The 16762-nt window shown below is 42.5% G+C and overlaps 1 protein-coding gene across 5 annotated transcripts in view; it reads left to right on the forward strand.

Moving 5' to 3' along the window:
• RBM33 (RNA binding motif protein 33) overlaps positions 1-16762 on the forward strand; it is a 133747-nt gene that overhangs the window by 78183 nt on the left and 38802 nt on the right. For all 5 annotated transcript variants that reach the window (XM_026447014.1, XM_026447015.1, XM_026447018.1 and 2 more), the window contains exons 10-13: positions 10761-10893; positions 11293-11636; positions 12883-13191; positions 14992-15279. In XM_026447014.1, coding sequence (XP_026302799.1) covers positions 10761-10893; positions 11293-11636; positions 12883-13191; positions 14992-15279 — 1074 coding nt within the window. The remainder of the gene's footprint in view (positions 1-10760; positions 10894-11292; positions 11637-12882; positions 13192-14991; positions 15280-16762) is intronic.

Below are 16762 nucleotides of genomic sequence, written 5' to 3' on the forward strand. Positions count from 1 at the left end.
TTTTTTATGTATAGCAGCTCTATCAGGGACTCGTGTTTTTTCCATCTACCCATCACCTAATGCATTTGTCTGTAATCCAGGCCAAAAGAAGAGGAGGGCAAGGGCAGAAGGTACAGGCCAGCTGAGGTGTCCCCCAGGGAGCTCCCCGCCACCCATCCTCCAGCTGACAACTGCTCCTGTTGGCCAGAGTCTAGCCAAATGTCACCCTCCTTATAAGTTGGAATATGTAGTTTTTATCTGGGCAGTGTTGTCCTGAATAAAATTAGGGCTCTATTATAAAGAATAAGTGATAATTTGTGCTAGGTAAGCAGTTAAGCAGTCTTTTTCATGTGGCTGACATGTTCGTCGGAATTTAAGTTGTGTAATTAGAGGAAAAGAGAAAAGTGCCACTTGTGTTCAAAACAAACAGAAAACAGGAAAAGTGACACTGTGCGTTTCAGGACACCTGCTATTTGTCAAACTTCTGATTCAGAAAAGCGATAGTGTTAACAGTCAATGAGCAGCTTTTGGGATCTTAAAGCTTAAAAGTTAAAGATTTATTTGAATATTTAAACTCTCAAGTTCTGTGAGAGCAGTGGTAAGCCACAGATCTGCCCGGGTGAGCTCTCCCTTGTGTCCAGTAGCATCTGACATTGCCAGAAAGGTAACCGTCCACCCCTGCTTTTTTTTCTGAGACAGCATTTATTCTGTAGCTCAGGCTGGAATGCAGTGGTGTGATCGCACCTCACTGCAGCCTCAGCTTCCCGGGCTCAGGGGATCCTCTCACCACAGCCTCAAGTAGCTGGGACTACAGGTGTCTCCCACCATGCCTGGCTAATTTGTTTTTGTACTTTTTGTAGAGATTGGGTGTCACCATGTTGCCTGGGCTAGTCTCGAGCTCCTGGGCTCAAGCATTGGCCCACCCTAGGGTCCCAAAGTGCTAGGATTATAGGCGTGAGGCACTGTCCCCAGCTGAGGCAACCCTTTTCACTCTGGTTTATTTCATGGATCAGTCATTGAATGTTTTCTTCTGGGAGGTGTCTTGCATTATCTGCCCTCTTTTCTTATCCTGCTGCCATTTGACTGATAACGCGGGCATTTGTCATCTTGGAAAATGGGCCGTCATGACTTCCTCCTGATTGGACTGGATTTATCTACCATTCAGGTGCTCTCTTCCCCTGGGCCAGCCTCCCCACCTATAAAGGTCACTGTGTACTTCAGGTTCTTTGGATCCTGTGCACTTGGTGACATAGTGTTACTCCCTCCTCACTGCCCTTCACCCAGCTGCTTCAGGAGTCTGCACCCTGCCTGTAGCATGTGCAGACTCCAGGCTACACTTGCAAATCCTTCTTTTCCCGTTCTTGCTCTATTTCACTAACTTCCAAGGTCAGAAATTGCCTTGTTTACTCACCCTGAGTAAATGGTTTCTTTCTACATCTTAGATAGCGTCTTTGGTCTTACCTCTTTAATGCAGGTCTTGTAGATTGGTCACATGAGTACTGATAATTTATTTTACTTATTAAAGCCTGCCATGGAATTTCCATGGCTATCTGACTTTTGACTTGATGTAGTACTTATTGGTTTTCTTGCCTCTGAAACACACATACACTTGCACAATTACACTTAAATATGTGATGATGATAAAACATAAGATTAGGGACTGATTAGGGAATGTGAGAAAAATCCCTCCCCATTTGCTGTTCATGCCAAGGAATCTCCAGTGTGCTCTGCAGGTAGGCAGCCTGGGTTTGAATTCAAGTTCTGCCACTTTCTAACCTTGTACTAAGTGGAGGTTATTTAAATGGTCAGAAGATTTCTGTGAGCAGAATACTTACCTTGTAGGGTTGTGATAAGGATTAAATGAGACAGCATGTGTATTAGTCTGTTTTCATACTGCTATAAAGAACTACCCAAGACTGGGTAATTTATAAAGAAAAAAGGTTTAATTGACTCACAGTTCCGCATGGCTGGAGAGGCCTCAGGAAGCTTACAATCATGACAGGAGGCGAAGGGGAAGCAGGCACCTTCTTCACATGGTGGCAGGAGAGAGAGCAAAGTGGGGAAGTGCCACTTTTAAACCACCAGATCTTGTGAAAACTCATACACCATCATGAGAACAGCGTGGGGGAAACTGCCCCCGTGATCTAGTCACCACCCACCAGGTCCCTCCCTCCACCTGTGGGGATTACGGTTGGAGATGAGATGTGGGTGGGGATGCAGAGCCAAACCCTATTAGCATGGAACTGCTGGCCTCCCGCCGGTGACCATCACTCTTCTCCCAGCTGCAGGGGGAAGAAGCCAGTCAGCGTGGTCCTCTCATTCGTTTTATCTAACAATATTACATAGAATACGAGTTAAAATGATTTCTTATCGGCCAGATGTAGTGATTCACACCTGTAAACCCAGTGCTTTCGGAGGCCAAGGCGGGAAGATCCCTCGAGGCCAGGAGTTTCAGACTGGCCTGGGTAACACAGTGAGACCCCATCTCTACAAAAAATTTGAAAATCAGCCAGGTGTGGTGGCTCATGCCTGTAGTCCTGGGCTCTCTGGAGGCTGAGGCAAGAGGATCACTTGAGCCCAGGAGTTTGAGGATGCAGTGAGCTATGATCGTGCCGCTACACTCCAGTCTGGGTGTCTCTTAAAAAAAAAAAAATTCTGTCATACATGTAAGAACTCAGTTCTGTTAATTTTTCTGTCTCTAAACCAGTGATCACCCCAGATCTTGGCTTCTCTTTGGTCCTAGTGCATGTATGTGTTTCACATCTGCTCAGCTCAAAAGCCTCAGGCAGTTCATTGCCCAAGGTCTAGGTCAGTACATCCTAACCTTTGTTCCTTCCTTCCTTCCTTCAGCCATTCAGCACCTCTCCCCGTGTTTTGTGGGCAGCTGGTTTTACAGCATGGTGCAGTACTTCCAGGTTGAGAATGTGAGGCTCGGGGAATACCTTGCTATTACAAACAGGCATTTCATTCATCCATTAAATATTTATAACCGCCTGTGTGCCAGGCACTGGGCCAAGCATGGAAACACATTGATGTATAAGGCAGGCCTGGTCTCAGCTCTCGTACCCGACAGTTGAAGGGCAGAGAGAAGGGGGAGTGGTTTGGAGAGATTCAAGAGACAAAGTTTCTAGGACTTGCTGGTACTTTACGAGGGATTTCTGATTTGAACTCAGAAATAAGAATGCCAACAGGGAATCTGTACTGATTTGGTTTTTACCCTGTTTGGAAACATGGAAATATTACAGAAGACATGGACATATTTCAGAAGCTGTATATCATATTTACAGTCTGTCTACAAAAACTGCTGCTATCTACAAAAACGTGTAAAAATGATAACGACATGTACGATGAACTTTTGTTATTTACTAGATACTGTCCTAAGGACTTTCCTGTCCCTGTGAGGTGGGTACTATTGTTATCGCTGTTTCGTAGGTGAGCAAACTGAGGCCCAGGCAGATTCAGTCATGGGCTCAAGGCCGTAGCTGGTAAATGGCTGGGATGGAGACAGGGCTGGGAGAGCTGTCAGGTTAGATGATGAGTGCTGCTTCTCCACCTGGGCACCTGCAGGATTGCTGGAAGTTAGAATAAAGTTCTGCTTGAACATTAGTGATGGATTTTAAAGGCTTTTGTTTTCCACTGAGTGTGGAAAAACTATCATGAGAGAGAGAGAGTTTTGGGGGCTTTGTTATGTATCAGTAACATTTAAATGCCAGTGACTGTGCATTTAGACAGCATGTAAATAGTCAGTTAAAGGAAAGAGAGTTCTGGGAAGAGATGAAAATCACAACGTTAAGGTTCCAGGGAAATCTTCCAGGGAATCTGATAGTGCTTAGAGACCTGAGGAGTAAAGTGCCTAGTTCTCAGGTGGCTTGGAGTTTTTATTGGAAAACTAGGTTTGCGGACGAAACTCTGTGAGTTTCTTCTTCTAACTCAGTAACTCTTTTCTTCTGGAAAAAGGATGAAAGGGCTAGAGACAGAGTCCTTTTCCCTGGTCACAGCCTGTGGCAAAGTAAAAAAGCGAACCTTGGTTGACTCTGCTCAGGGTGGAGTGGAGGCCAGTCTCCTTTCCCAGTTACGTTTTGCCTTATCTGTAATGAGAAAAATCTGTCTTTTTGAGGACTTGAAATTAACTGCCTGATGGAGGGTGGGAAAAAGGGTTTATAAAGAGCCCTGCTGCTGCAGCTGCCTGGCCGGTGCTGCAGCTGCCTGGCCTTATCCAAGGGGCGTGTACTGCAAGTCCCCCAGTAGAGACCACGGTTTTCCCTGTACATGCATACCTAGGATGAAGTTTAATTTACAAATTAGGCACAATAAGAGATGAACAACAATAGCTAATCATACAATAAAACAGTTACTACTCTTGCATTTTGGAGCCATTATTAAGTAATATATGAGTTACTTGAATGCAAGCTCTGCAGTACTGTGACAATCAATCTGATAACCAAGACGTTGACCAAGTGACTAATGGGCTAGCATGCAGGGTGTGTCTTCAGCATGGATCCTCTGGACAAAGGTATGATTTCATTCCCCAGGGTGGACGGAGCAGGATGGCAAGAGATTTGGTCATGCTACTCAGAAAGGCGTACAGTGTACAGCTTATGAATTGTTTATTTCTGGAATTTTCCATTTAATATTTTCAGATTTCAATGGATGGTGTGTAACTCAACCCCAGAAAATGAAACTGTGGATAAGTGAGGACCTCTGTACTATTGAGGATGCGACTCGTGGCACTAAGATACAATCATAGAACTTAGAAGAACTACAGAATTTTCTAAGAAATGGCGTTTTCCAGTTCTAAGCCCAGTAAGAAAAGCCGTAATAAATATTAGGGATTCACCTATTAAATAATGAAGATCGAAAGATCAGGACCTCTTTCAGCTTGTTCTAATTATAGGCAAAATTTAAAGAGAACTGGCACTTCCCTGGCATGAGAGCTGAGTGACAAAAGGCCAGCTACAGAAGCAGCCCTTCTTTCTGCACCTGGGGAGGAGCTCTGCCTGCTGCTGGTTGGTCCAGTGGGAACAGTGCACCCTGCAGCTGCACACCTGGCAACTGGCACACCGAAAAGGGGTGAAGGGGAAACTGAGCCGAGATCGGAGAGAGTGGTAGTGCATAATTACCTGTCATTCTGAGTGACTGATACATCAGGCTTTGCTTTACTCTTTGTTAAGATTGGCAAAGTAATTGTAAATTGATAAAATATGTTCACGCCCAGTGATGCTGATTTCCAGCTGTTAATACAATAAAAATGTGTTTAAGGCTTAAGTGGAAATAGCCCCAAAGGACTCTCCCACTTTCTCTGAAAGTACATTTTACTATTCCCGTTCTTTCTGGCACCTCCCGATGTCTGCTTTTTTGCCAGCTCATTAGCATAGTAGTGACTGGTAGAGCTAATGAGTTACGAGCCCTGAAGTGTGCTGACTGTAGTTAGGGCTGACGGCCTGTCAGCACATCGGTGGCCGACTTTCACCTTCTGTTCTACTTCAGCATACTGTTCCTATCTTTTAAATGAAAAATCTGACCAAATGTATAATAGAGTGAGAATTTATGTTTATTTTTAACAAATAGACTGTTGCTAAAAATTAGCAGCAAGTCCATTACTCATGGTAGAAAGTGATGTTTAGATGCAGGTGGATGCAGAGAAGGATGGGAAGGAGGTGCGGTGAGGATGCCGAGGGCCTTGCAGGCAGAGGGGACAGCTGTGTGGTGGAATCGCTAGAAGGTGCTCAGAGGTGTGAAATTATCCTGGGCAGTGAGAGAAGGGCGAAAAACTGCTGATTGACACTGATGAGCCAGTTAAAATAAAATAAAAGCTTTCAGTGATTCCAATTCATGGAATTCTTCATGTTCCAGCCTTTAGGAGCCCGGCCACAGGGTAGAGGAGTCGGAGGCTTGGGTCCATCTGGGCCCTGTGTCAGGCGTCTCCTGATACAGGGAGGTGACCAGAGAGTGAAACAGGGACAGGAGGATGTAAAGGTTCTGTACCAAGGGTTACAAGAGAAGCCGTTTCCTGTAGTAATTTTGCATTTTGGCTGAGACAGAAATGCAAGAGTGAGCATTTTTCAAGGAAGTACCTGTGATGGAAAGGGGAAGTACATAATGTGTAATGTGACGAGTGTCCAGGGTCCACCTTCTGAGTTGGGGGTACACTACCATTTTTATATCTAAGTTGGGGAAAAGTTGTAACCCAGATTTAGTAATTTTGATAAGATTTCTTACTATATGGGTTGAAACTCCCTCCACTGTGTTTTTATTATGTCATGAATAAAATGAACCCTTGCAGGAGCCTTAACTTGGTTTTCTTGAATATTGAAATCCCTGATGTGGTTGAGTGAACTTACAGAAAAATAAAAATTCTAAAATAGTGTTGTGACCTTGGACCAGTGATTTAATGTCATGAGTTTTAGTTTCCTCACTGTGTGTTGATGAGTTCATGGGGCCCTGGTATCGACATGGTGACAGCGTCATACCCAGGAATTCCTGGACTCTGCGAGTGGACTGGGGGCCTGAGTTCCCTTCGGTCCTCATTCTAAAGTGGCTGCTTATAAAATGTTGGTTATTGACTGGTCCATGTTGAATTCGCCATGGTTGTTTAAGTTCTGCAAGAATCCCTGCAGTTGTCAGTCACTGTATGGTAGGGAGTGTGTAGGAGCATTTGCTCAGCTATAAAAGGCTGTGAATCCTGGCAAGTAGAAAGAATGGCCATTCGCATTGCTAGTACCTTCCTGTTTTGTCACCTAGAACCTGAGCCTTGATTTAGAACCCACTTCCCCAACTCTAACCCGTGCTGAGACTTTGTTCTTAGGTTTCCTAATCTGGCTCCCACTAGGCATCAAGACCTACCAGAAGAGTAAGAAAAGGAACATTTAATTCAGTCATTCTCTTTGTGAGCACCTCCCAGGTTCCAGACTTGGCAGACAGAGGCCCACACCTCATCCCGGCTGTTACTCGGGGCTCCTTCTCCCTGACCCACTCTCGCTGTCACCTGACGCCCAGTGTGTGCCTGGCCGCACTAATGCCAGCCAGATTTACCAGTTTATCTTTTAACTGGTCTGTAATTTCAAGAACATCAACAGACCCACTGTTGGTGAGTTGGCTTGGACCTTGAAGTTGCTCTAGTCCAGTTCGCTTTGAGATCGTGCCCAGCAGGCGGTGCTCCTCCTCCTGAGTGAGTGCTTCTGTGGGTTGAGGATGTGTTTATTGCTGGGAGAGTGTTAGAAACCTCCTCCCTCTGTTGAATCGAAATCAGCCCCATCCAAACTCTTATCTAGGTGGTTGGGCAAAGCAACATCAAACCTACTTGTGGTTGATCTTGACTCAGTTACATGAAGAGAGCTATCATAACCACACTTAACGTTGGAAATGGTTTTTCATAGTTTCCAGAGGTGTTACTAATTTTGTATTTGTAAGCTAAAATGTCATAAAATACCCGGTTTTCATTTGAAGAGTTTACATTTGAGTGATTTTTACTTTTCACAACTATTAGCTTGTTTCAGGCTGTGGTGTCTCAGTGACATCATTTTCATCCATATGTTTTACATTTCTCAATGCAAATTCTTTTAATGAATCTTGCTGGTTCCTTTTGTATTTATCTGTTTGAAACCCCTCCCGTGTGCCTCCTCCCCCGAAATAAGTGTAGTCAAGTGTGCATTGAAACAGCTTAAGGAAACAGGCTGAGTAATTGGAAAAGGATTTTTATTCAGGACCACCACTGCCAGTTTGTGTGGGTTGGAAACAATGAGATCAGTCAAACCTCTCTGCATGGAGAGGCAGGCATTTGTTTGTTTTATTCCGTGTCATTCTGAGAAGCATCATTTAAACGTTTTTTTGAAGTAATGCAGAACCTTGATTGCTAATTTATTGTCACTCAGAAAGTTCGGAAGATTATTTTAAGACATGTTTTGAAATGCTTGCACAGCTACTCCGCACTTACGGTGAGTTACATCAGGATGAGGCCGCTGTAAGTTGCAAACATCGTAAGTTGGACCATTGTAAGTCAGGAACTGTCTGTATATGTCAGAATCATGTTGCTACACAAAAGTAGAGATGGAATGCTAATGCTATACTTTATAAACAGAACATTTAAGTTACCTGGAGGAAGACAATACTATTTTGGAGGAGATACGTTCATGCTCACACCATGTGTTTCATTGACTTCAAACAAAAGATGAAAATATTTTAAAATGAGGAAAAAGCTTTGGCAGTGGGAGAAAGCAGGCAAGCTCATTGAAATTCCTCATGCAGATTTAGTGAGTAACAGTATGTAATGGACTGTGCTATTAGAAGTATTTTTCTAGCATATTATTAGCAAAGTAAAGATATTAAATATTCAAGAATATTGGCCAGGTGTTGTGGCTCATGCCTGTAATCCAAGTACTTTAGGAGGCTGAGGTGGAAGAATTGTTTGAGCCCAGGCGTTCGAGACTAACCTGGGCAACGTAGCAAGACCCTGCCTCTACAGAAAAACTAACTGGATATGGTGGCACGCTCTGTAAGTCCTAGCTACTCAGGAGGCTAAGGTGGAAGGATCCCTTGAGCCCAGGAGTTTGAGGCTACAGTGAGCTGATTGCATCACTGCACTCCAGCCTGGGTAACAGAGTGAGACTCTGTTTCTCTTTCTCTTTCTCTTTCTCTTTCTCTTTCTCTTTCTCTTTCTCTTTCTCGTTCTCTTTCTCTTTCTCTTTCTCTTTCTCTCTCTCTCTCTCAAAAAAAGAGATCCATATCAAAGTATCTTATCAGTGACTTTTCAAATTATCATTATGATAAAGTATACACATTTATTGGGGGTAAAAGACCGTGTATATGATATGTATTCTCACTTACAAATATATTCCTCAGTTACTGACATTTATTGGGTTAATTGTGTCTTAATTGATGTCTTTATCTAGAGAAGTGACACTCCCTAATGTCAGGCAATAGTATAGTGTGGATTTCCTTGTTCCACCTAAAGTAATAAAAGCTATGAGAGTTTCAGCTTTGGACTTCCTGTCGTACATGTTTCAGTAAGTGCCTAAAGTTTATGTTTTTATAAAGATATAATATTTTTGTGTTAAACATTTCTTTATTATTTTGTAGCCAACAATCTTAGGAGTTTATGGTGTTTATATTAGTGTTCATTTTGTCTGTTCTCTCAATGCCATGGGTAGAACAGACTTTTGCAGGGAGAAGGAAGGGAAATGCAGTGTGGAAGAGCATGTTCTTTCTTTTTTTTTGAGACAGAGTCTCGCTCTGTCACCCAGGCTGGAGTGCAGTGGCCGGATCTCAGCTCACTGCAAGCTCCGCCTCCCGGGTTCCCGCCATTCTCCTGCCTCAGCCTCCCGAGTAGCTGGGACTACAGGTGCCCGCCACCTCGCCCGGCTAGTTTTTTGTATTTTTTAGTAGAGACGGGGTTTCACTGTGTTAGCCAGGATGGTCTCGATCTCCTGACCTCGTGATCCGCCCATCTCGGCCTCCCAAAGTGCTGGGATTACAGGCTTGAGCCACCGCGACTGGCCGAAAGAGCATTTTCAGTGCTAGGAAATGCTGCATTTCGAGGGAACAGCGAATTAGTAATAAAATGACAGGCCAAGGCATTGAGATTGTAAGTTTGTGAGAAGAGTAATACTGAAAAGTTGTGAAATAATTGACTCAGTTTCAAAGAACAAGGTGCTATTAAATGAAAGTTATTTTGATGACAGTTAATAGTTAATTCTTTTTGGAGCAGGGAAAAGTGGTGAACATTTCTTTACCTTTATGCTGCTGCTGAGGTCAATACAGTGGTTCAAAAACATCTCCCTGAGTACCTGAAAGGCCAACTGAAAAATGAAGTAATTTTAATTTGTCTCTAAAGAGTTTTAGTAACATGTAGTTCTTGAAAAAAGTTAATCTGTGAGAATTTGCTTAAATTTTTTTATCCAAAGGACTCTGTGTACTGTTTCGTTTGTAATAATTTAGTTTCTTAAACATTTCACATTTTTCTGTTAAGTCAGGAATTGCTGATTGAATTTTTCTTTTGAAGTGAAGCAGTTTCGTAGCTGCAGCCCACAGTTGTGTTAAATAGCAAAGATTAGCATCTTTAAAAAGATAAATGTCATGACAGTGTTTTGGATTAATGGGAAAGAGGCTAATAATTGGATGGATTTCAATAAGCTTAAAAATAATATTCTTGTTTTACAACGACATTAAGACATTGACTTAATTTCTAGTTGCTGTGTTTTGATTTTTGATCATTTAGTATGGCAGAATCACCTGTTGTTTAACACTTAGTTTTCATGTTAATATGTGCTGTCATGTGCTGTGTAAGGATGTTTTGGTGAATGGTGGACTGCATAGACAGCGGTATTTCAGTGAGGTTATAATACTGTATTTTATTGTAACCTTTTCTAGGGTTGGGTATGTTTACATCCACAGATACTTAGCATTGTGTGACAGTTGCCTACAGTATTCAGTACAGTCATATGCTGCCCTGGTGTGTAGCCTTCAAGCTACTAGTGTGTACTATACAGGCTAGGTGTGTAGAAAGCTCTACCATCTAGGGGTGTGCGTATGTGTGGTTACAATACACTCTGTGGTGTTCGCATGATGGAATCACCTAAGGATGCAGGTCAGAATGTATCCTTGTCATTAAGGATGCATGACTCTGTGTGTGTGTGTGTGTGTGTGTGTAGAAAGAGAAAGACAATGACTGTTAGGAGACACATTACTTGACATTTTCGAGGAAAACTTGGAACCAGGTCTATATTTCTGAAAATTACATACCATTTTTCTGTCCTTCTCCCTGTTTCTCTCTTGTTGTTCTTTAGGGCCCACCAGAATTTCCACAGCATACACCTGGACCTGTTCCCAACAGTTTCAGCCAGCCCCCACGACTCCCTCTCCAGGACCAGTGGAGAGCCCCACCCCCGCCTCAGGAGCGAGACCCTTTCTTCTTAGGAGGTACAGAAAGAGTGAGTGGTGTGGAGTAACAGCAGAAGGTGTGTTGGGTGATGTGCCCAAACACATTTATTTTGTAAACTGAATTTAACTCCCAGTTGGAGATGTTAGGAATGCCAGGTTTTGGTACCATAGCAGTTCTGCCTATCATTTCAGGTGCTAAAATTGGATATTGTTGGTATCCAAAATGGGAGCATCTCATATAAAGGAGGAAGTTATGTATAGAAAATGACAAATGAAGCAATCTAGAAATAAGATGCAAAATCTGGAATTGTTTCCAAATGTTCATAACCCGTCAACACTTGTGATTTTTGCCCACATTAGGATAGTGCTTCAGATTGCTTTTCTGAGCAGCACGTGGTCTTTTTAACCTGAAGTTAATGATGTTGTGTTACCTTTCAGTTTCAGGTGAACCGAGATTCCCGAGCCATCTTTTTCTGGAGCAGCGAAGTCCCCCTCCACCACCACCGCCTCCTACCCTTCTTAACAGTAGCCATCCTGTTCCTACTCAGAGTCCTCTGCCATTCACTCAGCCAGGACCAGCGTTTAATCAGCAAGGACAGCAGCCAGTGTTCCCGAGAGAGCGGCCTGTCCGACCAGCCCTGCAGCCTCCAGGTCCGGTGGGGATTCTGCACTTTAGCCAGCCTGGGTCGGCAAGCACACGGCCCTTCATTCCTCCTAGACAGCCGTTCCTGCCGGGCCCAGGACAGCCGTTCCTGCCCACACACGCACAGCCCAACCTGCAGGTATGCGTCCTGAGCAAACCTCCAGGGAAAAATGTGTAGCTTTGAGTCTTTGTGTTTCAGAAAGTTAAACATTTTTATTTGAGCCTACTAATTTATGGTTATTTAAAGAATAAGGGTATTAGTCTTAAATGTACTGTTTATTAAAGACAACTTTTTTTGACATTGTTGCTTATCTCAATACAAGAAAAAAATGAGAAAATGTCATTTTTTTGGGAATTGAAAAATGCTACTTATTAGGATTTTTTAAAGGCTCTACCTCTACTAATAAAATTAGGACATGTTTTGATAATACATTTGCTCATCTGTATAAAATTTCATGAAAGGTTTACCAGTGGAAATCCTTTGTCAGATTACATTCCTGCGGTCGACAGTTTTGAAGAGTCTTTGCATGGCGGGAGGAAATGGTGCTGTTCACTGGTTATTTGAGGGCCTTGAGTGCCCTCTGCTGACCGGCTTCTGCTGCATGGGGTGACATGTGTCTGTAAATCTTACCAGGTTTATATTTCTTCTTGTATTGTAGGGTTACTATTAAAATACGTAGCGATGGTAAACTTGAATCAACTATTTAAAAACACGTGGAATACGTATCTAAGCTAAAAAAGGAAAATGAGTATTATCTAGGGTGTTAAAGGAAGATAAAATGTTTTTAAGAATTGTTCTTTTTATTAAAAAAATACAGTTAATATATCCCTATTGCAGAATCTTAGAGTATATGTAAGTACAAGAAAGGAAATTAAATACTCTCGTTACCTAGAAACAATTCAGGAGCATTTTTCTTTGTCTTTTTTAAAATGCACATCTTCTCGCCACCTGCTTTTTTCCCTCCAGTGTAATGTATCATTGGATCTTTTCATGTCAGTGAGTTGGTTTTGATGCCATCATTTAAGAGTGCTGTTCACGGCTCCCTTTCATGCTGTGTGTTTGCATGTGTGTAGACTGGTTTCCGTACTTCAGTATCATAGTGCTACAGGGAACATACTTTAGAGTTAGGAGTTTGTCTGCATACTTATTTCTTTAGGACAATTCAATCCTAGAATTACTGGATTAAATATAAAATTTAAGGTAATAGCTTCTGGCTTATTACTGCATTTAAGATAGTATTACCTTCATCAGCAAGTCTAAAATGAAGTTTTGGTACCAGTGAAAGTGCCTTTCTTGTGTTGAGGTTTTTAAGGAAATGATTGAAGTGATTATGCCCGGTATAACCATTTGTGAACTGTTATTTCTCTTTCTTTGGACATGGAAGGGGCCATTGCATCCTCCATTGCCCCCTCCACATCAGCCTCAGCCTCAGCAACCTCAGCAACAGCCCCCACCGCAGCATCAGCCTCCGCACCAGCCCCCGCACCAGCCCCCACCCCAGCACCAGCCTCCGCCCCAGCACCCACCACAGCACCCGCCGCAGCACCAGCACCACCACCACCACCACCTGTCCGTCCCGCCCCCTCCTTTGATGCCGATGTCTCAGCCACAGTTCCGGCCTCATGTACAGAGCGCTCAGCCTCAGGCCAGCAGCAGCCGGATGCAGTGCCCTCAGCGCCAGGGGCTGCGGCATGTAAGTGTCAAGGGGTGTCTTCCCTGTGTCTTCCTGGGAGGCCTTTTAACTTACAGGACTTGAGGGGCATCATTTGTAGGTCAGAATACTTTCCAATTCTGATTTCAACTTTTAAAACGTGTAGTACATAGTTCTGAAGTGAATCCATGTTTTAAAAAGCACTCAGGTGATTGTTTTCTGGACTACAATAATTGATAAGATACTCCTTTTGTGTCCCAAAGACTGTGTTAATGTTTACTTAAGCATTTTTCTTATATCTAGATATTTCTATAGCGATAGATAGGAATTAGAAGACATGTAACTTTAGAAAATACTTTTGGGGGTAGTCACTTTCCCTTTACCAGTGGCTTATTTTTTGATGTGTAGATTATCTCTGTCTTTTTGGTCTCTGAATAAATACATAAATGAATTCAGGAAAACTACGTTGACTGTTCTGTTGCCAGGCACTGCTCTAGTCCTGGGAATACAACAGTGAACAGAAGAGACAAACTCCTTTCCTTCAAGGAGCTTACGCTCGGTCCAGAGAGATTAGCATACATTTGTTTGTGGAGTTGTGTTCTCAAGCACCATCAGCAAATGTGTGACTTGTCATGCATTAAAAGAAACTGGGAAACAATGCATTGCTCTGAAAATAAAAGGCCACAATCATAGCCCTTGTCCTCCATTAAATACATATAAGAAGCTTTTGTAATTTGGATTTTAGGAAAGAGACACAGTGTGGCTAGTGGTCAGGGTTTTTGCCTCCATTAAATATATATAAGAGGCTTTTGTAATTTGTCTTTTAGGAAAGAGACGCAATATGGCTAGTGGTCAGTGGTCAGGGCTCTTGCCTCCATTAAATATATACATGAGACTTTGTAATTTGGTTTTTAGGAAAAAGAGACACAGTGTGGCAGCTAGTGGTCAGTGGTCAGGGTTCTCACCTGTCAATCTTTTTTTAGTATTGTCTCCTTTTCACCCTGGAGCTTTAGGCATGTCACTTAGCTACTTGGAATCTCAGTTTTCCTGATACTTGCCTTTCTTTCTTTCTTAAAGTAATATCACAACTAAAGTGATCTGAACAGTAAGAAAGGATTTATAAATCTGAGAAGAGGGTGCTTTATAACCTGGGTTATAAAGAATAATGGTAGTCTATTCTCATGACCCTTGTGCACCGGGATATTTGACCTGTGTGACCTCGGAGATCCCCCTGCTTCTCCCCTCCTCCCTTCCAGCTCTCTTGTGTTCTCTGCCTCCTCCAGGTGTTGGTTCTCTCTTGAGAGTCCCCAGGATGAACATGACTAAGCATTTCCTCTCGAGTAAAACGTTCTGGCACCTTTCTTCTCCCTGGGGTCATGTTTCTTAGGACATTGGCCTGATGCTTGGTTCTTTCCTTGTTCCAGCTTACATTTAAGTGACTAGGTAAAACAGGAGCATGTGAACCCTGTTGATCTCTGGTGGCAGATAGAGTGCTTGTTTGGCTGTCTCAATTCTTTTAAAACTGTCAGTCCCTTTATTGAAGCACCTGCTAAAGATCAGCCTGGTGTAACTTCTATAGAGAGGAGCCTGTCTGCAGGCAAGTGTGACACCTTTTCCAATGGAAGTCCTTAACGTTAGGATGAGGCATGCTGCCACATGGATCGGGGACGTTTATGTATGAGAAAAAAAGTATTAACCAAGGAGAAAAGTATCCACTCCCCAAAAGAGTAGTCATTTGCTAATGAGAATGATTTATTGTGTTTTTATTTAATAATGTGCCTTTTAATGTTCCTTCTGCCAACTTTCCACTTACAATTAGAATTTCTTTCTTTTTGTGAAAAGAATACAACTTCTCAGAATGTAAGCAAGCGACCCATGCAGCAAATGCAGCCCACTGCGCCAAGGAATAGCAATTTGCGTGAATTACCCATAGCGCCATCACACGTGATAGAAATGAGCAGCAGCCGCTGCTCTGCCACACCCTCAGCACAAGTGAAACCTATCATCAGCTCGTCACCACCCTCGCGGGCCATGGCGGGTTCCAGGAGCTCACAGGGAAAGACTGAAGTGAAAGTCAAGCCAGCTAGCCCTGTGGCTCAACCTAAAGAAGAAGCAAAAACAGAACCAGAGGTAGGACACTTCTCTTATTAACAAATGTTGGTCTCAAACAAGAAGCCTTATAATCAACTTGGATGTCTCAGTTCGCTCTCACTTAGTAAGTTATTCACAAAATCTTCCTGCTTTTTTCACCTGGGCCTTTTTTTTTTAAACCTAACAGCCGTGTTTATTAAAAAAACACTTGTATTCTCTCTAGTTTACAAGATTAGATTTTATTTATATACGTGTACAGTTACTGTTCCGTTATATAGAATTGACATATACTGGGGCTTAACAAACTTTTTCTGTAAAGGGCCCAAGTATTTTATAGATATTGTAGGCTTTATAGTCCAGACTGTCGTCATTACCCCTCTCGCCATTTTAGCACAAAGGCAATTTAAATACAGTTCTTCCGCCAATAGATGTGGCTGCGTTCCAGTAAAACTTTACTTATAAGACCAGGTGGTGGACCAGATTCAGCCCGTGGGGTGTCATGTGCTGACACCTGGTGAATCCTGTAGGTTTCTTCTGCGACTGTTTCTTAATTTACATTATTAACTTCGAGAAGATAGGACCAATTTTCTTGTTGGTCTTTAAAATTTCTGGGGGTTTGCTTTGTGTTGAATTACAATTATATATGTTGTTGCTGCTGTTTCTAATTTTTCAGTAGGCACAGAATGTAGTAAGTATGAATAATCAATGCAGCTCAGTCTTTACCTGGCTTTAGTCGAGGCCGTTTTCTCCCACGAGCCTCAGTCTCTTCATCTGGTAAAGGGGGGTCGGCCAGGGCGGCCTGTGCAGAGGGCTGGCACCTGGAGGGCGTGTCAACCTTTGTGAAATGTGTGTGGAGTGCTCTGAAGCAGTGCAGTGGGTTAAACTTGTCCAATATCGGTGTCATGAAGAATGACTTTAGATAAGAATTTAGGCAAGTCATGCTTTCTTAGTTTCATAAAAACCAGTTAACACTGGTTTTACCTTTTAATCAGTTCATTTTTTTTCAGTCAGATTTTCTTCTGATACATTATTGTAGCAGTTGTAATGTGTTGTTTACCAAATTGGAAGTACAAAGTTGAAATATTAACATACGATGAACTCTTCATTAGAACACAAGTGACTTTTGGTTTTAAAATCAGTATGTGAAAAAATAATGTAGATGTACAAACTGGATTGGAATAGTTTATAAAGAAGTCTTTGATAAAAGTTTTATTATGCTTCTAGTGTATATAGCCAGCTCCTAACTCAGTATGTATAACTGATTTGCTTCAGAGAAATGAAGTCACACACTCATTACTTACATAACAATAGGGCTGCCTAATAGGGGAAGTTGCCTTTCAGGTATCCTGCTGGCACATCTGGCTTTCAGTTCCTTCCATGATAGTTGATTTAGGCAAACTTCTAAAGGATTCTTCCATAGAGTTATTTCAAAAAGATGCCTTGAGTGAAATGGAACCTGTAGGTCGCTGTAGTATAAATGGAATGTCTTGATTTATTTTCTTTTAATTTTCTCTCTCTATAT

The sequence above is a fragment of the Piliocolobus tephrosceles genome, chromosome 8, assembly GCF_002776525.5.
Source record: "Piliocolobus tephrosceles isolate RC106 chromosome 8, ASM277652v3, whole genome shotgun sequence".
NCBI classification, from domain to species: Eukaryota; Metazoa; Chordata; class Mammalia; order Primates; family Cercopithecidae; genus Piliocolobus; species Piliocolobus tephrosceles.